The sequence below is a fragment of the Culex quinquefasciatus genome, chromosome 2, assembly GCF_015732765.1.
Source record: "Culex quinquefasciatus strain JHB chromosome 2, VPISU_Cqui_1.0_pri_paternal, whole genome shotgun sequence".
Lineage (NCBI taxonomy): Eukaryota > Metazoa > Arthropoda > Insecta > Diptera > Culicidae > Culex > Culex quinquefasciatus.
Genome location: NC_051862.1, coordinates 80,992,139 through 81,011,862, shown reverse-complemented (window position 1 = coordinate 81,011,862; position 19,724 = coordinate 80,992,139). Strand labels below are relative to the sequence as shown.

Genomic DNA, 19,724 nt, shown 5'->3' with positions numbered 1-19,724 from the left:
CAAGAAGCAAAGAAGTGATCCGGAGTCAACAAGCCGCTTAAAAGGCGACATCGAATTGAAAAAGTTTGAAGTGCTTTCGGCGGCAGACAGACAGGCCACAAGTTGGCACAAGGGGGACATTTAAATTTTACTTCGTAACAAATTAATGGTTTTATTCGAGAAGGTAGTTGAGTAACTTCGAGGTTTGAGTTCTGAACAGTTTAAAAGTTTTCGTCAAATAGTCAGTTGTCAGCGACGGCCAGCGCCACCGCCCTCGCCAGCGCCTCATTCTCCCTCTTGACCATCATGCGCAGCGTTCCGTGGTAGACTTTCAGCGCGACCGCCCACTCCGGGTTCGGATGGAGGTACGCGTACCGCTGAACGTACTGCTGCAGCGCGTTCGGTTTGGCCGCGTCGTTCGCCTCCGCTTGCATGACCCTTTCCAGCACGCGCCAATGCTGAACGGCCTTCGGTGGGAGCTCCTGGCCTTGGGCGCGCCACTCGGCGTGGGTCTCGGGGTTGCAAACGACGCACCGGCAGGCGAAGTCGAATTCCTCGTCCATTTCAACGGATTCCGCGGTCCAGAACGTACGCCCGTTGGTGATGCAGATTTGTTCGCCTGGGCGAATCGGTCGCAGCACGACAATCTTGACGCGGCCGGCGTCCAGCACGATGACCGCGTTCGGATCGCACGAGTGGTTCAGGACGGAGGCAAGCGAGCAAAACATGTTGACAACCAAGCCGCCGTCCGGATCGCTGCTGTACGCGAGGTTGATCGCCAACTCGCTAAACTCGAGGAAGGAGTTCATCATGAAGCGCTTCTGCGACTTGGTGCGGATGAGCGATTTCACCAACGGATGCTTCCCGAAAAGTACGTCGTACATGGCCGCGCAGAACCGGAATACGAATAGGTTGCGTGTACGGCCAACGGGCGCCGCTTTGACAAACTCCTTGAACTCCTGGACGCGATCATCGTTGGCAAAGTCAATCGACAGCGGGTTTCCTGCCGTTCGAGCGTTCGTCTTGCAAAACTCCATCATCTGCCAGACGTCGTCCTTGAACAGGCTCAGCCCGTAAAAGAACATCCTCGGGCCGAACATCGTGTTGGAGAAGGCAAACTCGCGCAACTTCCCACCAATGCCACACTCGAACCGATGGCAAGTCTCACGATCACGATCGCGACATTCTTCGCAGCAGTACATGTACGAAACGCACTCCAAGCACGGAATCAAGCTATGAAAGTTCGCGTTGGAACACCAGCTACAGTTGAAGTACCGCAACCCGCTATCAATAACCGCCATCATCGACTTCTCGTCCAGCAGAACGTCGCCCGGCCGGAAGTCCCGCTCAGCACAAAAACCTCGTCCCAGCTCCGGAAAAATCTCCATCCGAATCTGTGCCGCCATAAACGGAATCTTGATCCCCATCCTCGGACAGGGAACCGCCCCCAGCGAACGCCCACCATCCAACTTATCTCGGCAATTCCGCTCCCGCTCGCGAAGCTTCCCCTCAAGCCCCTCCGGATAGCAATTCCCCCTTGCCAGCGCAATATTCGCCAACGCCAACTCGTACTCTCCCAGCTCCCAATAAACAGCCGATCGATTCCCGTACCCCAACCCAAGTTCCGGCGACCCGACCTCCGCGTAACAAATACCTTCATTATACCGCCCCAGCGCCTCTCGATACCGCTGCCGGCGGTAAAACTCGTTCCCCTCCTGGCGTACCTTCCGCGAACGCTCGTCGCACTTGACCGGTTCGGCGATGTTAAAGAGTGACTCGTGCTTGCCCAGGTACTTCCGCCACCAGTCCGTTTCCGCCAGCACCGTGATCGGGTGCGCTCCGATGCGTTTGTACAGGAGCTTGCCGACGACGGCGTGGCACGGTGACTCCGCGGGTGTGGGTTTCTCCGGGGATTCCATGGCCGGGAACTCTCGATCCGATGGGTTTTGATCGTTTTGATTGTTTAATGGCGCGTTTTTTTGTAGACAAACAAGTTTGACACTTGCCGCAGGGCTGGAATTCTTTGTGGCAGCTATTCACAGACAAACACACGAAAAATCGCGGTTTACCCATTTCACTAATGCCATCTATTTGTAAATATGGGGATTGCTTGAGGAGAAAAAATTGACGCCTGCATTTTAAATAGCGCTAACCCAGTCAGTTTAATTTGAATTATCGAGAAATTAAAAGTGCAACATGGAGTTAAACTTTCTGTCAAGCTTCTGTGAAGTTTACCATGATAGTTGCGAAAGTTTAACTCCATGTTACCGGCTCACATCTCTCTTTTTAATTTCTCGATAAAGGGAATTCGATTTGTATCATATACTAATTAGGTTTAACGCCGACTCGATTTGGAGGTTAGAAAGGAGTGCACTGTTTACATATGGGTCATTCCATCTCAACTGTGCACGAAAAAGTGCAAATTTGAAAATTACCCTCTCCGATCCTGCTCAAATTTGGCAGGGCTGTTGATACTATCAAAACATGCAAGAATCCCGAATTTCATCCACATCGGACCACCCCCTCCATTTTTGTACCTCCCCAAAAAATCGACTTTTTGGCGATTTTTGACCAAACCTCCTAGTTTCAAATGATGATAACTCAGGAACCACAAATCTTAGAGGGTCGGTCTTAGACTCAATTTTGAAGGAAATTGGACGTAGAATCCATTTCCGTGATCAAAATGTCGATTTATTTATTTATTCTACCTGTATTGCGCAATTGAAAACTTTAAATGGTTGTATCTCAAAACACCCCAACTTATTTTTTTTATTTGACCTCACCATCGTGTTCCTCGGCCAATTTTACATAAGAATCACTTATCGACAGAAATGAATATGTTTCGTTCCAGAGATATCGAATTTTAAAGTTCTGTGTTTTCGAGATTACCTACAACAGCTTCATTCGCCGCATCTGCTAGAAGCATACAGGCGGGCCGATCAATAACGGCTACCTGATGTTCTGGGAGATGAATAATTTAATTTAAATTTTAAAAAATTTACGCAAATATTTATTCAAATGGCTGATACCCACCTTGATCAATCTATTTTTGTGAAAGGAATATTTATTGGGTTATTTTGAATGAACCGTTTTTTACGTGTTGCTAACCGTTTCATAGTACCTCCGAGGCCATGACTAGGGCCTTTATCATGGGCGGTAGCAAAATAGTGCCATTCAGCAAAAACCCCAAAACCTGCTTTATTATTATTATTATCATTACTATAGTTTACTATTGACACTTTAACATAATTTGACAAATTTGATTTATGGTTTAATAGATTGATCATATTAAATCACTTTTTATATTGTTAGCCAGCTCGATTTGATTGAAAGATGATTTTGGTCAAGATACATTTAATTTTAAAAAATCTTCATACGTGAGGACAGCAGCCGTGATAGAAGAAAAAACACTGTTGTTCGGATGGTGTCGAAATCATCGCAACTAAATTTGGGGAATTAGCCGCTTTGAAGCAGATCAAACTTTGTGATTTGCTTACATTTTTCAATTTTATACTTTCCAGAAATCCTTTTTCTATTCCTTGTGATCGTCCTTCACTAGAGTACAACGTATCAACAAATTTGATTCATTTTAATTCATATTTTTTACTCAATAATGTATCGTGCACTTATTGTTCAGTGTTACAAACAAGATTAATTGCATTTTCCTGCTCGCTTCGTCGGAATCCAATTCTGCCCTTTACTGTGTGTCGTTATTGCTCTGTCCTGTGGGTTAGCACAGAAATTCATTTCATTAATTTTTTTGAGCAGACATTTCGCGATTATTCGCGATTAAACTTCAGTTTCCTACAGTGTTATACAGTTAATTTTTGCCCAATTTGATAAAGATTATTTATGATGAAATATTATTTCAATAAATGACCAGGTAGCAGTTATTGATCGGCCCACCTGTGTGCTTCTAGCAGATGCGGCGAATGAAGCTGATGTAGGTAATCTCGAAAACACAAAACTTTAAAATTCGATATCTCTGGAACGAAACATATTCATTTCTGTCGATAAGTGATTCTTATGTAAAATTGGCCGGGGAACACAATGGTGAGGTCAAATAAAAAAAATAAGTTGGGGTGTTTTGAGATACAGCCGTTTATAGTTTTCAATTGCGCAATACAGGTAGAATAAATAAATAACATTTTGATCACGGAAATGGATTCTACGTCCAATTTCCTTCAAAATTGAGTCTAAGACCGACCCTCTAAGATTTGTGGTTCCTGAGTTATCGTCATTTGAAACTAGGAGGTTTGGTCAAAAATCGCCAAAAAGTCGATTTTTTGGGGAGGTACAAAAATGGAGGGGGTGGTCCGATTTGGATGAAATTCGGGATTCTTGCATGTTTTGATATTATCAACAGCCCTGCCAAATTTGAGCAGGATCGGAGAGGGTAATTTTCAAATGCTGTTCCGCTTCAGATGGAATGACCCATATGGTACGTTCGTTTGAAGAGCCGGTGCGGCACTGAGTGCCGCACTTGTCGGTGCCACCCAAGTAAACATCCAGCACTAAGAAAAGTCATAAGTAAGCTGTTTGTCAGCATTGAAAAGCAGAATAGTCATAAAACAGCTAAGATTAGAACAATTTAGCTCTAAAACAACTGCTCTGGTAGAAGCCGAAATCCAGCTGATTTGATGCTGCTGCTGGCAACACTGATGTATTTTTTTCCCATTTATCTGGCAACTCAGTTGCAGTGCAAAAGAGAGGAATGAAAAAAAGCAAACTTCTTGCTCACTCTTTCTCAAGCTCTTTCTTGTAATCAAAACAAACCATCTGTGGAAAAAACTTATTTGATGACTAGCGTCGAATTGGGTCCTAAAATGAAGCTTAGATTGCTGATATTATTGTTTACAGCGATAAAGCTTATTTTTCTGAGTACAATGACCCTTTGTACGAGCACAAGGAGTTTAAAATGGATTTTTAAATCAATTTTGAAAAATTTACCTCGCGGTCCTTCTTGACAGAAAAGCTCCTACTTGACAGCTCGTTCCAAGGGGACCATAGTTGATCCATCGGAAAAATGTTGTCTTGTAAAAAAAAAATTTGGCATTAAAATGAAAAAAAGTGATCAGAAATGGTTTTTTATCGTGTTTTTTACCGTTGTACATAAAAATTGACATAGGGCTTTAGTACCCAATTGGAATGTATTTTTTCCAGCTTTTCAACTGACAACAGGGGAAGGCATGGCTTTAAAGCAATGACAATTTTGTAGGGAAAACAGGTAAGAGGAATTTCGCCGTTCCCGAAGTTCCCTACGTTGTGTCTTTTTATATGGAGAGGATCAGGTGAAAATTCAACAACGTAGCAACAGTGGAAACAGGAGCAGCCGCATTTCAACGGAGGGCTGGAGCAGATGGTTCAGCGGTCCCGGCAAGTTCGATTTGAGGACCAGACCAATAAAATTGCCCATGCGTGGATTTTCATAGAAAATTATTAATAATAATAATATTAACATACCCACGGCTACAGGTGGTAGAAATTTCCACAATCATGATGTCGAGACCATTCTTAGGGCAAGAAAAAGTCCAATCAAGCATTTTAAACATTTCCCAAACAAGTGTGACAACACGGGCGCAGGATCCATCAGTAATCATCGAAGACTACTTCTGGTATCTGGCATCATATCCCCAACAAAGCAATTTCAATCAAATAAATCAACTTATCTGGTTCACAAAAAGTAGGGGAACAGCATCTAATTCCAGCGTGCCTCTAATGTTGGCAGGTCAGAACTTTGACATTCAATTAAAGCTAACTAAAAGCGTTTTCAACTGAAATCGAGTGATAAACAGCTCAATAAGAATTGAGCAAGCAAGTTTCTTTCAAAAGTTTTGCATAATTAGTTATTTAAATAGTGAAAATCAGCAAATTGGATGGAGTTAGGAGCGAGAGCTTAACCTGCCAAACATACGAGAATTTCACCTAGCTCTACTCGTTTGTGTACTTGGTTCCAGTAAATTTCAAGTAACACTTCAGATTATTAAAATGGGTATATTTCCACAAAATTCAGTGATACTTCAAATTCTTAACTATGTTTCTCTGATTAGTCTGCAATGCGTCAAAAAAGCCATCGCGAAACAAAGCAAATGATAATTTAAATTTTCATTGCTTCTCAGTATTAGAGCCTATTAGAGAATTTAAGAACATTCAGATTAACAATTAAAAGCATTTTAGAATTTGATAATTCTTAAATTGATGGAGAATCGATCGAAAAGCGACATTGTTTTCAACTGGCCTTAGAGCCATTTGAAAACTAACTCGAGATTTTATATTTTCAATGCGCCATCTACATTTCAAATGAAGTACTACACAACAGCTTACTAAAACAGCTACTTTAATCCCACCCCTGCCACACTGACAGTTCGCACAAAACGCACAAACTGTCAAACGCGTTCGTTCCTCCTTCTTTTCTCACTGCTTGCAGTTTTGGTCGTCGTGGTCGTTCCGGAACATTATTTTGTGCCGAATTTTCAACGCTTGTTGCCCCCGGAAATGGACCATTACGTCAAGATGGAAGACGGCAAGGTGATGCCGATTCAGGAAATGCTCAAAAGCATCGAACGGTAAGGAATTGGGACGGAGAGTTGGTAGAAGAATATCGGCGTTCAATTCTAACCTCTGCGTTTTTGTTTACGTGTGTGTGTGCGTCATCTTCTCCCCGACTAGGTACAATCCGGAACACTTGAAGGTGATTGAAGCGTACGTGGAGGACCAGGCCAAGGACAACAAGTACGACCTGGAGGCGAACCTGGCCTGCCTGAAGCTGTACCAGTTCAACCCGCAGATGATGAACCTGGATGTGACGTACACGATTCTGCTCAAGTCGCTGACCAACTTCCCGCACACGGACTTTGTCCTGTGCAAGTGTCTGCTGCTGCCGGCCCAGATGAACGACGACTCGGTCAAGGAGATCGTCTACCTGGCGGACATCCTGGAGAAGTGTGACTTTACGCTGTTCTGGTCGCGGGTGCAGAAGAATCCGCAGTTCTTCAAGAAGATCACCGGCTTCAGCGAGTCCATCCGGAAGTTTGTGTGCCACGTCGTCGGCATCACGTTCCAGTCGATCGAGAAGCAGTACCTGGTGCGGCTGCTCGGCGATGTCGATGGTAAGTTGCGGAATGGAACTATTTTCGAAAACCAAATAATTCATTTTGAACAATCATTTTAGACAAAGTCCTCAACGCCTGGGTGAAAAAGAACGGCTGGAAGGAGGAGGGCGAGTACATCCTGGTGGCCCAGCAGGAAGGCAACATCAAGACCAAGCACATTACCGAAAAGATCGACTTTGAGAATCTGGGCCCGCTGATGGCCAACTGTCTGTAGAGAACCAGTTCCGGAAGGACGTTGCCAGAGCAGCATTCCTAGAAGTTTTAAGATCGGTCGAGGACAAGTGGCGGTTAAGTGAAGGAAAATAAAAGAAAGAGATTCAGACACAGTCTTGTGGAATCCACCAACTTACATCGATTATTTATGCCGAAAATTGCAACAAAAAAGAATGTCACCAGAAAACAATTAAAAAGGTAAGCTCAACAAAACATGTTTGAAAGATATTAATCACAGAAAAATCAAAAAGGCCAACGACACGCGACGTTCCCAAGCGGTCACCCATCTAAGTACTAATCGCGCCCGATGTTGCTTAACTTCGGTGATCGGACGAGAACCGGTGTTTTCAACATGGTATGATCGTTGACAAAGTTTGGCTGTTCTGGAAGGACTTTTGTGCTGTTTGTTTGGGGTGGGTGAAGATGGGAGAACGTTTTTCTCTCTTTGAATTTGAATGTTGCTTTTGTGTGTGCTTTGATGCAAACAAAAGGGAATCGTGTTTTTTTGCGTGATTTTGAGCGTGTGTGCCTGGGTTCGAATCCCGTCGGAGGCAAAATAAAAGTTTTTTTTCCGTTAGTAAAATTCTTTTTATCAACTGAATATTGGTAAAAAAGACATTGAAAATTGATAATCAATCGCGATTTCATGGTGCAAAATAGCAAAAATGCCAACGACACGCGACGTTCCCAAGCGGTCACCCATCTAAGTACTAATCGCGCCCGATGTTGCTTAACTTCGGTGATCGGACGAGAACCGGTGTTTTCAACATGGTATGATCGTTGACAAAGTTTGGCTGTTCTGGAAGGACTTTTGTGCTGTTTGTTTGGGGTGGGTGAAGATGGGAGAACGTTTTTCTCTCTTTGAATTTGAATGTTGCTTTTGTGTGTGCTTTGATGCAAACAAAAGGGAATCGTGTTTTTTTTTTGCGTGATTTTTAGCGTGTGTGTCTGGGTTCGAATCCCGTCGGAGGCAAAATAAAAGTTTTTTTTCCGTTAGTAAAATTCTTTTTATCAACTGAATATTGGTAAAAAAGACATTGAAAATTGATAATCAATCGCGATTTCATGGTGCAAAATAGCAAAAATGCCAACGACACGCGACGTTCCCAAGCGGTCACCCATCTAAGTACTAATCGCGCCCGATGTTGCTTAACTTCGGTGATCGGACGAGAACCGGTGTTTTCAACATGGTATGATCGTTGACAAAGTTTGGCTGTTCTGGAAGGACTTTTGTGCTGTTTGTTTGGAGTGGGTGAAGATGGGAGAATATTTTTCTCTCTTTGAATTTGAATGTTGCTTTTGTGTTTTGAATGCTGATGCAAACAAAGGGAATCTTGTGTTTTGGGTGATTTTGAGCGTGTGTGCCTGGGTTCGAATCCCGTCGGTGGCAAAATAAAGTTTTTTTCCGTTGGTAAAATTCTTTTTTATCAACTGAATATTGGTAAAAAAGACATTGAAAATTGATAATCAATCGCGATTTCATGGTGCAAAATAGCAAAAATGCCAACGACACGCGACGTTCCCAAGCGGTCACCCATCTAAGTACTAATCGCGCCCGATGTTGCTTAACTTCGGTGATCGGACGAGAACCGGTGTTTTCAACATGGTATGATCGTTGACAAAGTTTGGCTGTTCTGGAAGGACTTTTGTGCTGTTTGTTTGGGGTGGGTGAAGATGGGAGAACGTTTTCTCTCTTTGAATTTGAATGTTGCTTTTGTGTGTGCTTTGATGCAAACAAAAGGGAATCGTGTTTTTTTTTTGCGTGATTTTTAGCGTGTGTGTCTGGGTTCGAATCCCGTCGGAGGCAAAATAAAAGTTTTTTTTCCGTTAGTAAAATTCTTTTTATCAACTGAATATTGGTAAAAAAGACATTGAAAATTGATAATCAATCGCGATTTCATGGTGCAAAATAGCAAAAATGCCAACGACACGCGACGTTCCCAAGCGGTCACCCATCTAAGTACTAATCGCGCCCGATGTTGCTTAACTTCGGTGATCGGACGAGAACCGGTGTTTTCAACATGGTATGATCGTTGACAAAGTTTGGCTGTTCTGGAAGGACTTTTGTGCTGTTTGTTTGGGGTGGGTGAAGATGGGAGAATATTTTTCTCTCTTTGAATTTGAATGTTGCTTTTGTGTTTTGAATGCTGATGCAAACAAAAGGGAATCGTGTTTTTTTGGGGTGATTTTGAGCGTGTGTGCCTGGGTTCGAATCCCGTCGGTGGACAAAATAAAAGTTTTTTTTCCGTTAGTAAAATTCTTTTTTATCAACTGAATATTGTAAAAAAGACATTGAAAATTGATAATCAATCGCGATTTCATGGTGCAAAATAGCAAAAATGCCAACGACACGCGACGTTCCCAAGCGGTCACCCATCTAAGTACTAATCGCGCCCGATGTTGCTTAACTTCGGTGATCGGACGAGAACCGGTGTTTTCAACATGGTATGATCGTTGACAAAGTTTGGCTGTTCTGGAAGGACTTTTGTGCTGTTTGTTTGGGGTGGGTGAAGATGGGAGAACGTTTTCTCTCTTTGAATTTGAATGTTGCTTTTGTGTGTGCTTTGATGCAAACAAAAGGGAATCGTGTTTTTTTTTTGCGTGATTTTTAGCGTGTGTGTCTGGGTTCGAATCCCGTCGGAGGCAAAATAAAAGTTTTTTTTCCGTTAGTAAAATTCTTTTTATCAACTGAATATTGGTAAAAAAGACATTGAAAATTGATAATCAATCGCGATTTCATGGTGCAAAATAGCAAAAATGCCAACGACACGCGACGTTCCCAAGCGGTCACCCATCTAAGTACTAATCGCGCCCGATGTTGCTTAACTTCGGTGATCGGACGAGAACCGGTGTTTTCAACATGGTATGATCGTTGACAAAGTTTGGCTGTTCTGGAAGGACTTTTGTGCTGTTTGTTTGGGGTGGGTGAAGATGGGAGAACGTTTTCTCTCTTTGAATTTGAATGTTGCTTTTGTGTGTGCTTTGATGCAAACAAAGGGAATCGTGTTTTTTGCGTGATTTTTAGCGTGTGTGTCTGGGTTCGAATCCCGTCGGAGGCAAAATAAAAGTTTTTTTTCCGTTAGTAAAATTCTTTTTATCAACTGAATATTGGTAAAAAAGACATTGAAAATTGATAATCAATCGCGATTTCATGGTGCAAAATAGCAAAAATGCCAACGACACGCGACGTTCCCAAGCGGTCACCCATCTAAGTACTAATCGCGCCCGATGTTGCTTAACTTCGGTGATCGGACGAGAACCGGTGTTTTCAACATGGTATGATCGTTGACAAAGTTTGGCTGTTCTGGAAGGACTTTTGTGCTGTTTGTTTGGAGTGGGTGAAGATGGGAGAATATTTTTCTCTTTGAATTTGAATGTTGCTTTTGTGTTTTGAATGCTGATGCAAACAAAAGGGAATCTTGTGTTTTTGGGTGATTTTGAGCGTGTGTGCCTGGGTTCGAATCCCGTCGGTGGCAAAATAAAAGTTTTTTTTTTCCGTTGGTAAAATTCTTTTTTATCAACTGAATATTGGTAAAAAAGACATTGAAAATTGATAATCAATCGCGATTTCATGGTGCAAAATAGCAAAAATGCCAACGACACGCGACGTTCCCAAGCGGTCACCCATCTAAGTACTAATCGCGCCCGATGTTGCTTAACTTCGGTGATCGGACGAGAACCGGTGTTTTCAACATGGTATGATCGTTGACAAAGTTTGGCTGTTCTGGAAGGACTTTTGTGCTGTTTGTTTGGGGTGGGTGAAGATGGGAGAACGTTTTTCTCTCTTTGAATTTGAATGTTGCTTTTGTGTGTGCTTTGATGCAAACAAAAGGGAAGGTGAATCGTCCCGTTTTTTTTCCGTTAGTAAAATTCTTTTTTATCAACTGAATATTGGTAAAAAGACATTGAAAATTGATAATCAATCGCGATTTCATGGTGCAAAATAGCAAAAATGCCAACGACACGCGACGTTCCCAAGCGGTCACCCATCTAAGTACTAATCGCGCCCGATGTTGCTTAACTTCGGTGATCGGACGAGAACCGGTGTTTTCAACATGGTATGATCGTTGACAAAGTTTGGCTGTTCTGGAAGGACTTTTGTGCTGTTTGTTTGGAGTGGGTGAAGATGGGAGAATATTTTTCTCTCTTTGAATTTGAATGTTGCTTTTGTGTTTTGAATGCTGATGCAAACAAAAGGGAATCTTGTGTTTTTGGGTGATTTTGAGCGTGTGTGCCTGGGTTCGAATCCCGTCGGTGGCAAAATAAAAGTTTTTTTTTTCCGTTGGTAAAATTCTTTTTTATCAACTGAATATTGGTAAAAAAGACATTGAAAATTGATAATCAATCGCGATTTCATGGTGCAAAATAGCAAAAATGCCAACGACACGCGACGTTCCCAAGCGGTCACCCATCTAAGTACTAATCGCGCCCGATGTTGCTTAACTTCGGTGATCGGACGAGAACCGGTGTTTTCAACATGGTATGATCGTTGACAAAGTTTGGCTGTTCTGGAAGGACTTTTGTGCTGTTTGTTTGGGGTGGGTGAAGATGGGAGAACGTTTTTCTCTCATTGAATTTGAATGTTGCTTTTGTGTGTGCTTTGATGCAAACAAAAGGGAATCGTGTTTTTTGGGCGGATTTTAGCGTATGTGCCTGGGTTCGAATCCCGTCGTGGACAAAATAAAAGTTTTTTTTTCCGTTGGTAAAATTCTTTTTTATCAACTAAATATGGTAAAATAGACATAGAAAATTGATAATCAACCGCGATTTCATGGTGCAAAATAGCAAAAATGCCAACGACACGCGACGTTCCCAAGCGGTCACCCATCTAAGTACTAATCGCGCCCGATGTTGCTTAACTTCGGTGATCGGACGAGAACCGGTGTTTTCAACATGGTATGATCGTTGACAAAGTTTAGTTGTTCTGGAAGGACTTTTGTGCTGTTTGTTTGGGGTGGGTGAAGATGGGAGAACGTTTTTCTTTCTTTGAATTTGAATGTTGCTTTTGTGTGCTTTGATGCAAACAAAAGGGAATCGTGTTTTTTGGGCGGATTTTAGCGTATGTGCCTGGGTTCGAATCCCGTCGTGGACAAAATAAAAGTTTTTTTTTCCGTTGGTAAAATTCTTTTTTATCAACTAAATATGGTAAAATAGACATAGAAAATTGATAATCAACCGCGATTTCATGGTGCAAAATAGCAAAAATGCCAACGACACGCGACGTTCCCAAGCGGTCACCCATCTAAGTACTAATCGCGCCCGATGTTGCTTAACTTCGGTGATCGGACGAGAACCGGTGTTTTCAACATGGTATGATCGTTGACAAAGTTTAGTTGTTCTGGAAGGACTTTTGTGCTGTTTGTTTGGAGTGGGTGAAGATGGGAGAATATTTTCTCTCTTTGAATTTGAATGTTGCTTTTGTGTTTTGAATGCTGATGCAAACAAAAGGGAATCTTGTGTTTTGGGTGATTTTGAGCGTGTGTGCCTGGGTTCGAATCCCGTCGGAGGCAAAATAAAAGTTTTTTCCGTTAGTAAAATTCTTTTATCAACTGAATATTGGTAAAAAGACATTGAAAATTGATAATCAATCGCGATTTCATGGTGCAAAATAGCAAAAATGCCAACGACACGCGACGTTCCCAAGCGGTCACCCATCTAAGTACTAATCGCGCCCGATGTTGCTTAACTTCGGTGATCGGACGAGAACCGGTGTTTTCAACATGGTATGATCGTTGACAAAGTTTAGTTGTTCTGGAAGGACTTTTGTGCTGTTTGTTTGGGGTGGGTGAAGATGGGAGAACGTTTTTCTTTCTTTGAATTTGAATGTTGCTTTTGTGTGTGCTTTGATGCAAACAAAAGGGAATCGTGTTTTTTGGGCGGATTTTAGCGTATGTGCCTGGGTTCGAATCCCGTCGTGGACAAAATAAAAGTTTTTTTTTCCGTTGGTAAAATTCTTTTTTATCAACTAAATATGGTAAAATAGACATAGAAAATTGATAATCAACCGCGATTTCATGGTGCAAAATAGCAAAATGCCAACGACACGCGACGTTCCCAAGCGGTCACCCATCTAAGTACTAATCGCGCCCGATGTTGCTTAACTTCGGTGATCGGACGAGAACCGGTGTTTTCAACATGGTATGATCGTTGACAAAGTTTAGTTGTTCTGGAAGGACTTTTGTGCTGTTTGTTTGGGGTGGGTGAAGATGGGAGAACGTTTTTCTTTCTTTGAATTTGAATGTTGCTTTTGTGTGTGCTTTGATGCAAACAAAAGGAATCGTGTTTTTTGGGCGGATTTTAGCGTATGTGCCTGGGTTCGAATCCCGTCGTGGACAAAATAAAAGTTTTTTTTTCCGTTGGTAAAATTCTTTTTTATCAACTAAATATGGTAAAATAGACATAGAAAATTGATAATCAACCGCGATTTCATGGTGCAAAATAGCAAAAATGCCAACGACACGCGACGTTCCCAAGCGGTCACCCATCTAAGTACTAATCGCGCCCGATGTTGCTTAACTTCGGTGATCGGACGAGAACCGGTGTTTTCAACATGGTATGATCGTTGACAAAGTTTAGTTGTTCTGGAAGGACTTTTGTGCTGTTTGTTTGGGGTGGGTGAAGATGGGAGAACGTTTTTCTCTCTTTGAATTTGAATGTTGCTTTTGTGTTTTGAATGCTGATGCAAACAAAAGGGAATCGTGTTTTTGGGCGGATTTTAGCGTATGTGCCTGGGTTCGAATCCGTCGTGGACAAAATAAAGTTTTTTTCCGTTGGTAAAATTCTTTTTTATCAACTAAATATGGTAAAATAGACATAGAAAATTGATAATCAACCGCGATTTCATGGTGCAAAATAGCAAAAATGCCAACGACACGCGACGTTCCCAAGCGGTCACCCATCTAAGTACTAATCGCGCCCGATGTTGCTTAACTTCGGTGATCGGACGAGAACCGGTGTTTTCAACATGGTATGATCGTTGACAAAGTTTAGTTGTTCTGGAAGGACTTTTGTGCTGTTTGTTTGGGGTGGGTGAAGATGGGAGAACGTTTTTCTTTCTTTGAATTTGAATGTTGCTTTTGTGTGTGCTTTGATGCAAACAAAAGGGAATCGTGTTTTTTGGGCGGATTTTAGCGTATGTGCCTGGGTTCGAATCCCGTCGTGGACAAAATAAAAGTTTTTTTTTCCGTTGGTAAAATTCTTTTTTATCAACTAAATATGGTAAAATAGACATAGAAAATTGATAATCAACCGCGATTTCATGGTGCAAAATAGCAAAAATGCCAACGACACGCGACGTTCCCAAGCGGTCACCCATCTAAGTACTAATCGCGCCCGATGTTGCTTAACTTCGGTGATCGGACGAGAACCGGTGTTTTCAACATGGTATGATCGTTGACAAAGTTTAGTTGTTCTGGAAGGACTTTTGTGCTGTTTGTTTGGGGTGGGTGAAGATGGGAGAACGTTTTTCTTTCTTTGAATTTGAATGTTGCTTTTGTGTGCTTTGATGCAAACAAAAGGGAATCGTGTTTTTTGGGCGGATTTTAGCGTATGTGCCTGGGTTCGAATCCCGTCGTGGACAAAATAAAAGTTTTTTTTTCCGTTGGTAAAATTCTTTTTTATCAACTAAATATGGTAAAATAGACATAGAAAATTGATAATCAACCGCGATTTCATGGTGCAAAATAGCAAAAATGCCAACGACACGCGACGTTCCCAAGCGGTCACCCATCTAAGTACTAATCGCGCCCGATGTTGCTTAACTTCGGTGATCGGACGAGAACCGGTGTTTTCAACATGGTATGATCGTTGACAAAGTTTGGCTGTTCTGGAAGGACTTTTGTGCTGTTTGTTTGGGGTGGGTGAAGATGGGAGAACGTTTTTCTCTCTTTGAATTTGAATGTTGCTTTTGTGTGTGCTTTGATGCAAACAAAAGGGAATCGTGTTTTTTGGGCGGATTTTAGCGTATGTGCCTGGGTTCGAATCCCGTCGTGGACAAAATAAAAGTTTTTTTTTCCGTTGGTAAAATTCTTTTTTATCAACTAAATATGGTAAAATAGACATAGAAAATTGATAATCAACCGCGATTTCATGGTGCAAAATAGCAAAAATGCCAACGACACGCGACGTTCCCAAGCGGTCACCCATCTAAGTACTAATCGCGCCCGATGTTGCTTAACTTCGGTGATCGGACGAGAACCGGTGTTTTCAACATGGTATGATCGTTGACAAAGTTTAGTTGTTCTGGAAGGACTTTTGTGCTGTTTGTTTGGGGTGGGTGAAGATGGGAGAACGTTTTTCTCTCTTTGAATTTGAATGTTGCTTTTGTGTGTGCTTTGATGCAAACAAAAGGGAATCGTGTTTTTTGGGCGGATTTTAGCGTATGTGCCTGGGTTCGAATCCCGTCGTGGACAAAATAAAAGTTTTTTTTTCCGTTGGTAAAATTCTTTTTTATCAACTAAATATGGTAAAATAGACATAGAAAATTGATAATCAACCGCGATTTCATGGTGCAAAATAGCAAAAATGCCAACGACACGCGACGTTCCCAAGCGGTCACCCATCTAAGTACTAATCGCGCCCGATGTTGCTTAACTTCGGTGATCGGACGAGAACCGGTGTTTTCAACATGGTATGATCGTTGACAAAGTTTAGTTGTTCTGGAAGGACTTTTGTGCTGTTTGTTTGGGGTGGGTGAAGATGGGAGAACGTTTTTCTTTCTTTGAATTTGAATGTTGCTTTTGTGTGTGCTTTGATGCAAACAAAAGGGAATCGTGTTTTTGGCGGATTTTAGCGTATGTGCCTGGGTTCGAATCCGTCGTGGACAAAATAAAGTTTTTTTCCGTTGGTAAAATTCTTTTTTATCAACTAAATATGGTAAAATAGACATAGAAAATTGATAATCAACCGCGATTTCATGGTGCAAAATAGCAAAAATGCCAACGACACGCGACGTTCCCAAGCGGTCACCCATCTAAGTACTAATCGCGCCCGATGTTGCTTAACTTCGGTGATCGGACGAGAACCGGTGTTTTCAACATGGTATGATCGTTGACAAAGTTTGGCTGTTCTGGAAGGACTTTTGTGCTGTTTGTTTGGAGTGGGTGAAGATGGGAGAATATTTTTCTCTCTTTGAATTTGAATGTTGCTTTTGTGTGTGCTTTGATGCAAACAAAAGGGAATCGTGTTTTTTGGGCGGATTTTAGCGTATGTGCCTGGGTTCGAATCCCGTCGTGGACAAAATAAAAGTTTTTTTTTCCGTTGGTAAAATTCTTTTTTATCAACTAAATATGGTAAAATAGACATAGAAAATTGATAATCAACCGCGATTTCATGGTGCAAAATAGCAAAAATGCCAACGACACGCGACGTTCCCAAGCGGTCACCCATCTAAGTACTAATCGCGCCCGATGTTGCTTAACTTCGGTGATCGGACGAGAACCGGTGTTTTCAACATGGTATGATCGTTGACAAAGTTTAGTTGTTCTGGAAGGACTTTTGTGCTGTTTGTTTGGAGTGGGTGAAGATGGGAGAATATTTTTCTCTCTTTGAATTTGAATGTTGCTTTTGTGTTTTGAATGCTGATGCAAACAAAAGGGAATCTTGTGTTTTTGGGTGATTTTGAGCGTGTGTGCCTGGGTTCGAATCCCGTCGGAGGCAAAATAAAAGTTTTTTTTCCGTTAGTAAAATTCTTTTTTATCAACTGAATATTGTAAAATATACATTGAAAATTGATAATCAATCGCGATTTCATGGTGCAAAATAGCAAAAATGCCAACGACACGCGACGTTCCCAAGCGGTCACCCATCTAAGTACTAATCGCGCCCGATGTTGCTTAACTTCGGTGATCGGACGAGAACCGGTGTTTTCAACATGGTATGATCGTTGACAAAGTTTGGCTGTTCTGGAAGGACTTTTGTGCTGTTTGTTTGGGGTGGGTGAAGATGGGAGAACGTTTTTTCTCTCTTTGAATTTGAATGTTGCTTTTGTGTTTTGAATGCTGATGCAAACAAAAGGGAATCGTGTTTTTTTGGGGTGATTTTGAGCGTGTGTGCCTGGGTTCGAATCCCGTCGTGGGCAAAATAAAAGTTTTTTTCCGTTGATAAAATTCTTTTTTATCAGATGACTATTGTAAAATAGACATTGAAAATTGATAATCAATCGCGATTTCATGGTGCAAAATAGCAAAAATGCCAACGACACGCGACGTTCCCAAGCGGTCACCCATCTAAGTACTAATCGCGCCCGATGTTGCTTAACTTCGGTGATCGGACGAGAACCGGTGTTTTCAACATGGTATGATCGTTGACAAAGTTTGGCTGTTCTGGAAGGACTTTTGTGCTGTTTGTTTGGGGTGGGTGAAGATGGGAGAACGTTTTTCTCACATTGAATTTGAATGTTGCTTTTGTGTTTTGAATGCTGATGCAAACAAAAGGGAATCGTGTTTTTTTGGGGTGATTTTGAGCGTGTGTGCCTGGGTTCGAATCCCGTCGTGGGCAAAATACAAGTTTTTTTTCCATTGGTAAAATTCTTTTTTATCAGATGACTATTGTAAAATAGACATGAAAATTGATAATCAATCGGACGAGAAACCGGTGTTTTCAACATGGTATGATCGTTGACAAAGTTTGGCTGTTCTGGAAGGACTTTTGTGCTGTTTGTTTGGGGTGGGTGAAGATGGGAGAACGTTTTTCTCTCTTTGAATTTGAATGTTGCTTTTGTGTGTGCTTTGATGCAAACAAAAGGGAATCGTGTTTTTTGGGCGGATTTTAGCGTATGTGCCTGGGTTCGAATCCCGTCGTGGACAAAATAAAAGTTTTTTTTTCCGTTGGTAAAATTCTTTTTTATCAACTAAATATGGTAAAATAGACATAGAAAATTGATAATCAACCGCGATTTCATGGTGCAAAATAGCAAAAATGCCAACGACACGCGACGTTCCCAAGCGGTCACCCATCTAAGTACTAATCGCGCCCGATGTTGCTTAACTTCGGTGATCGGACGAGAACCGGTGTTTTCAACATGGTATGATCGTTGACAAAGTTTGGCTGTTCTGGAAGGACTTTTGTGCTGTTTGTTTGGGGTGGGTGAAGATGGGAGAACGTTTTTCTCACATTGAATTTGAATGTTGCTTTTGTGTGTGCTTTGATGCAAACAAAAGGGAATCGTGTTTTTTGGGCGGATTTTAGCGTATGTGCCTGGGTTCGAATCCCGTCGTGGACAAAATAAAAGTTTTTTTTTCCGTTGGTAAAATTCTTTTTTATCAACTAAATATGGTAAAATAGACATAGAAAATTGATAATCAACCGCGATTTCATGGTGCAAAATAGCAAAAATGCCAACGACACGCGACGTTCCCAAGCGGTCACCCATCTAAGTACTAATCGCGCCCGATGTTGCTTAACTTCGGTGATCGGACGAGAACCGGTGTTTTCAACATGGTATGATCGTTGACAAAGTTTGGCTGTTCTGGAAGGACTTTTGTGCTGTTTGTTTGGGGTGGGTGAAGATGGGAGAACGTTTTTCTCTCTTTGAATTTGAATGTTGCTTTTGTGTGATGCAAACAAAAAGGGAATCGTGTTTTTTTGCGTGATTTTTAGCGTGTGTGTCTGGGTTCGAATCCCGTCGGAGGCAAAATAAAAGTTTTTTCCGTTAGTAAAATTCTTTTTATCAACTGAATATTGGTAAAAAAGACATTGAAAATTGATAATCAATCGCGATTTCATGGTGCAAAATAGCAAAAATGCCAACGACACGCGACGTTCCCAAGCGGTCACCCATCTAAGTACTAATCGCGCCCGATGTTGCTTAACTTCGGTGATCGGACGAGAACCGGTGTTTTCAACATGGTATGATCGTTGACAAAGTTTGGCTGTTCTGGAAGGACTTTTGTGCTGTTTGTTTGGAGTGGGTGAAGATGGGAGAATATTTTTCTCTCTTTGAATTTGAATGTTGCTTTTGTGTTTTGAATGCTGATGCAAACAAAAGGGAATCTTGTGTTTTTGGGTGATTTTGAGCGTGTGTGCCTGGGTTCGAATCCCGTCGGTGGCAAAATAAAAGTTTTTTTTTCCGTTGGTAAAATTCTTTTTTATCAACTGAATATTGGTAAAAAAGACATTGAAAATTGATAATCAATCGCGATTTCATGGTGCAAAATAGCAAAAATGCCAACGACACGCGACGTTCCCAAGCGGTCACCCATCTAAGTACTAATCGCGCCCGATGTTGCTTAACTTCGGTGATCGGACGAGAACCGGTGTTTTCAACATGGTATGATCGTTGACAAAGTTTGGCTGTTCTGGAAGGACTTTTGTGCTGTTTGTTTGGGGTGGGTGAAGATGGGAGAACGTTTTCTCTCTTGAATTTGAATGTTGCTTTTGTGTTGCTTTGATGCAAACAAAAGGGAATCGTGTTTTTGGGCG

The 19,724-nt window shown here is 41.8% G+C and overlaps 2 protein-coding genes and 29 non-coding genes across 31 annotated transcripts; 1 reads left to right on the top strand and 30 right to left on the bottom strand.

The window, feature by feature from the left end:
- Window positions 1-221: 221 nt before the first annotated feature.
- LOC6051561 (SET and MYND domain-containing protein DDB_G0273589) lies at window positions 222-1,898 on the bottom strand. The gene has a single exon (XM_001867943.2). The coding sequence runs from the start codon at window positions 1,896-1,898 to the stop codon at window positions 222-224; it is 1,677 nt and encodes a 558-aa protein (XP_001867978.2).
- A 4,465-nt stretch (window positions 1,899-6,363) lies between these two features.
- On the top strand, window positions 6,364-7,436 carry LOC6051563 (eukaryotic translation initiation factor 3 subunit K). The gene is made up of 3 exons (XM_001867944.2): window positions 6,364-6,545; window positions 6,649-7,088; window positions 7,151-7,436. Exons 1-3 carry the CDS (start codon window positions 6,475-6,477, stop codon window positions 7,303-7,305), a joined length of 666 nt encoding a protein of 221 aa, XP_001867979.2. The 5' UTR covers window positions 6,364-6,474; the 3' UTR covers window positions 7,306-7,436.
- A 118-nt stretch (window positions 7,437-7,554) lies between these two features.
- LOC119768110 lies at window positions 7,555-7,673 on the bottom strand. Its single transcript, XR_005277925.1, has one exon. It is a non-coding gene; the product is annotated as a 5S ribosomal RNA (ribosomal RNA).
- A 297-nt stretch (window positions 7,674-7,970) lies between these two features.
- LOC119768168 lies at window positions 7,971-8,089 on the bottom strand. The gene has a single exon (XR_005277985.1). It is a non-coding gene; the product is annotated as a 5S ribosomal RNA (ribosomal RNA).
- Window positions 8,090-8,389: 300 nt separating this feature from the next.
- Window positions 8,390-8,508, bottom strand: LOC119768167. The gene has a single exon (XR_005277984.1). It is a non-coding gene; the product is annotated as a 5S ribosomal RNA (ribosomal RNA).
- A 297-nt stretch (window positions 8,509-8,805) lies between these two features.
- On the bottom strand, window positions 8,806-8,924 carry LOC119768166. Its single transcript, XR_005277983.1, has one exon. It is a non-coding gene; the product is annotated as a 5S ribosomal RNA (ribosomal RNA).
- Window positions 8,925-9,223: 299 nt separating this feature from the next.
- On the bottom strand, window positions 9,224-9,342 carry LOC119768165. Its single transcript, XR_005277982.1, has one exon. It is a non-coding gene; the product is annotated as a 5S ribosomal RNA (ribosomal RNA).
- A 302-nt stretch (window positions 9,343-9,644) lies between these two features.
- On the bottom strand, window positions 9,645-9,763 carry LOC119768163. The gene has a single exon (XR_005277980.1). It is a non-coding gene; the product is annotated as a 5S ribosomal RNA (ribosomal RNA).
- Window positions 9,764-10,062: 299 nt separating this feature from the next.
- Window positions 10,063-10,181, bottom strand: LOC119768162. Its single transcript, XR_005277979.1, has one exon. It is a non-coding gene; the product is annotated as a 5S ribosomal RNA (ribosomal RNA).
- A 294-nt stretch (window positions 10,182-10,475) lies between these two features.
- LOC119768161 lies at window positions 10,476-10,594 on the bottom strand. Its single transcript, XR_005277978.1, has one exon. It is a non-coding gene; the product is annotated as a 5S ribosomal RNA (ribosomal RNA).
- A 301-nt stretch (window positions 10,595-10,895) lies between these two features.
- LOC119768160 lies at window positions 10,896-11,014 on the bottom strand. The gene has a single exon (XR_005277977.1). It is a non-coding gene; the product is annotated as a 5S ribosomal RNA (ribosomal RNA).
- A 243-nt stretch (window positions 11,015-11,257) lies between these two features.
- LOC119768159 lies at window positions 11,258-11,376 on the bottom strand. Its single transcript, XR_005277975.1, has one exon. It is a non-coding gene; the product is annotated as a 5S ribosomal RNA (ribosomal RNA).
- Window positions 11,377-11,679: 303 nt separating this feature from the next.
- LOC119768158 lies at window positions 11,680-11,798 on the bottom strand. The gene has a single exon (XR_005277974.1). It is a non-coding gene; the product is annotated as a 5S ribosomal RNA (ribosomal RNA).
- Window positions 11,799-12,095: 297 nt separating this feature from the next.
- On the bottom strand, window positions 12,096-12,214 carry LOC119768157. The gene has a single exon (XR_005277973.1). It is a non-coding gene; the product is annotated as a 5S ribosomal RNA (ribosomal RNA).
- Window positions 12,215-12,509: 295 nt separating this feature from the next.
- LOC119768156 lies at window positions 12,510-12,628 on the bottom strand. The gene has a single exon (XR_005277972.1). It is a non-coding gene; the product is annotated as a 5S ribosomal RNA (ribosomal RNA).
- Window positions 12,629-12,922: 294 nt separating this feature from the next.
- Window positions 12,923-13,041, bottom strand: LOC119768154. Its single transcript, XR_005277971.1, has one exon. It is a non-coding gene; the product is annotated as a 5S ribosomal RNA (ribosomal RNA).
- Window positions 13,042-13,337: 296 nt separating this feature from the next.
- On the bottom strand, window positions 13,338-13,456 carry LOC119768153. Its single transcript, XR_005277970.1, has one exon. It is a non-coding gene; the product is annotated as a 5S ribosomal RNA (ribosomal RNA).
- A 296-nt stretch (window positions 13,457-13,752) lies between these two features.
- Window positions 13,753-13,871, bottom strand: LOC119768151. The gene has a single exon (XR_005277968.1). It is a non-coding gene; the product is annotated as a 5S ribosomal RNA (ribosomal RNA).
- Window positions 13,872-14,166: 295 nt separating this feature from the next.
- LOC119768150 lies at window positions 14,167-14,285 on the bottom strand. The gene has a single exon (XR_005277967.1). It is a non-coding gene; the product is annotated as a 5S ribosomal RNA (ribosomal RNA).
- Window positions 14,286-14,582: 297 nt separating this feature from the next.
- LOC119768149 lies at window positions 14,583-14,701 on the bottom strand. The gene has a single exon (XR_005277966.1). It is a non-coding gene; the product is annotated as a 5S ribosomal RNA (ribosomal RNA).
- Window positions 14,702-14,996: 295 nt separating this feature from the next.
- Window positions 14,997-15,115, bottom strand: LOC119768148. The gene has a single exon (XR_005277964.1). It is a non-coding gene; the product is annotated as a 5S ribosomal RNA (ribosomal RNA).
- A 297-nt stretch (window positions 15,116-15,412) lies between these two features.
- On the bottom strand, window positions 15,413-15,531 carry LOC119768147. Its single transcript, XR_005277963.1, has one exon. It is a non-coding gene; the product is annotated as a 5S ribosomal RNA (ribosomal RNA).
- Window positions 15,532-15,828: 297 nt separating this feature from the next.
- On the bottom strand, window positions 15,829-15,947 carry LOC119768146. Its single transcript, XR_005277962.1, has one exon. It is a non-coding gene; the product is annotated as a 5S ribosomal RNA (ribosomal RNA).
- Window positions 15,948-16,238: 291 nt separating this feature from the next.
- Window positions 16,239-16,357, bottom strand: LOC119768145. The gene has a single exon (XR_005277961.1). It is a non-coding gene; the product is annotated as a 5S ribosomal RNA (ribosomal RNA).
- Window positions 16,358-16,654: 297 nt separating this feature from the next.
- Window positions 16,655-16,773, bottom strand: LOC119768143. The gene has a single exon (XR_005277960.1). It is a non-coding gene; the product is annotated as a 5S ribosomal RNA (ribosomal RNA).
- Window positions 16,774-17,073: 300 nt separating this feature from the next.
- LOC119768142 lies at window positions 17,074-17,192 on the bottom strand. The gene has a single exon (XR_005277959.1). It is a non-coding gene; the product is annotated as a 5S ribosomal RNA (ribosomal RNA).
- Window positions 17,193-17,493: 301 nt separating this feature from the next.
- LOC119768141 lies at window positions 17,494-17,612 on the bottom strand. The gene has a single exon (XR_005277958.1). It is a non-coding gene; the product is annotated as a 5S ribosomal RNA (ribosomal RNA).
- A 610-nt stretch (window positions 17,613-18,222) lies between these two features.
- Window positions 18,223-18,341, bottom strand: LOC119768139. Its single transcript, XR_005277956.1, has one exon. It is a non-coding gene; the product is annotated as a 5S ribosomal RNA (ribosomal RNA).
- Window positions 18,342-18,638: 297 nt separating this feature from the next.
- On the bottom strand, window positions 18,639-18,757 carry LOC119768138. Its single transcript, XR_005277955.1, has one exon. It is a non-coding gene; the product is annotated as a 5S ribosomal RNA (ribosomal RNA).
- Window positions 18,758-19,046: 289 nt separating this feature from the next.
- On the bottom strand, window positions 19,047-19,165 carry LOC119768137. The gene has a single exon (XR_005277953.1). It is a non-coding gene; the product is annotated as a 5S ribosomal RNA (ribosomal RNA).
- Window positions 19,166-19,467: 302 nt separating this feature from the next.
- LOC119768136 lies at window positions 19,468-19,586 on the bottom strand. The gene has a single exon (XR_005277952.1). It is a non-coding gene; the product is annotated as a 5S ribosomal RNA (ribosomal RNA).
- Between the last annotated feature and the right edge of the window lie 138 nt (window positions 19,587-19,724).

Coding starts and splice junctions, on each gene's coding strand:
- LOC6051561 (XM_001867943.2), bottom strand. CDS start 1,898: ATGGAATCCCCGGAGAAACCCACACCCGCGGAGTCACCGTGCCACGCC.
- LOC6051563 (XM_001867944.2), top strand. CDS start 6,475: ATGGACCATTACGTCAAGATGGAAGACGGCAAGGTGATGCCGATTCAG. Junction 6,546..6,648: donor ATGCTCAAAAGCATCGAACG/GTAAGGAATTGG, acceptor CTCCCCGACTAG/GTACAATCCGGAACACTTGA. Junction 7,089..7,150: donor GCTGCTCGGCGATGTCGATG/GTAAGTTGCGGA, acceptor CAATCATTTTAG/ACAAAGTCCTCAACGCCTGG.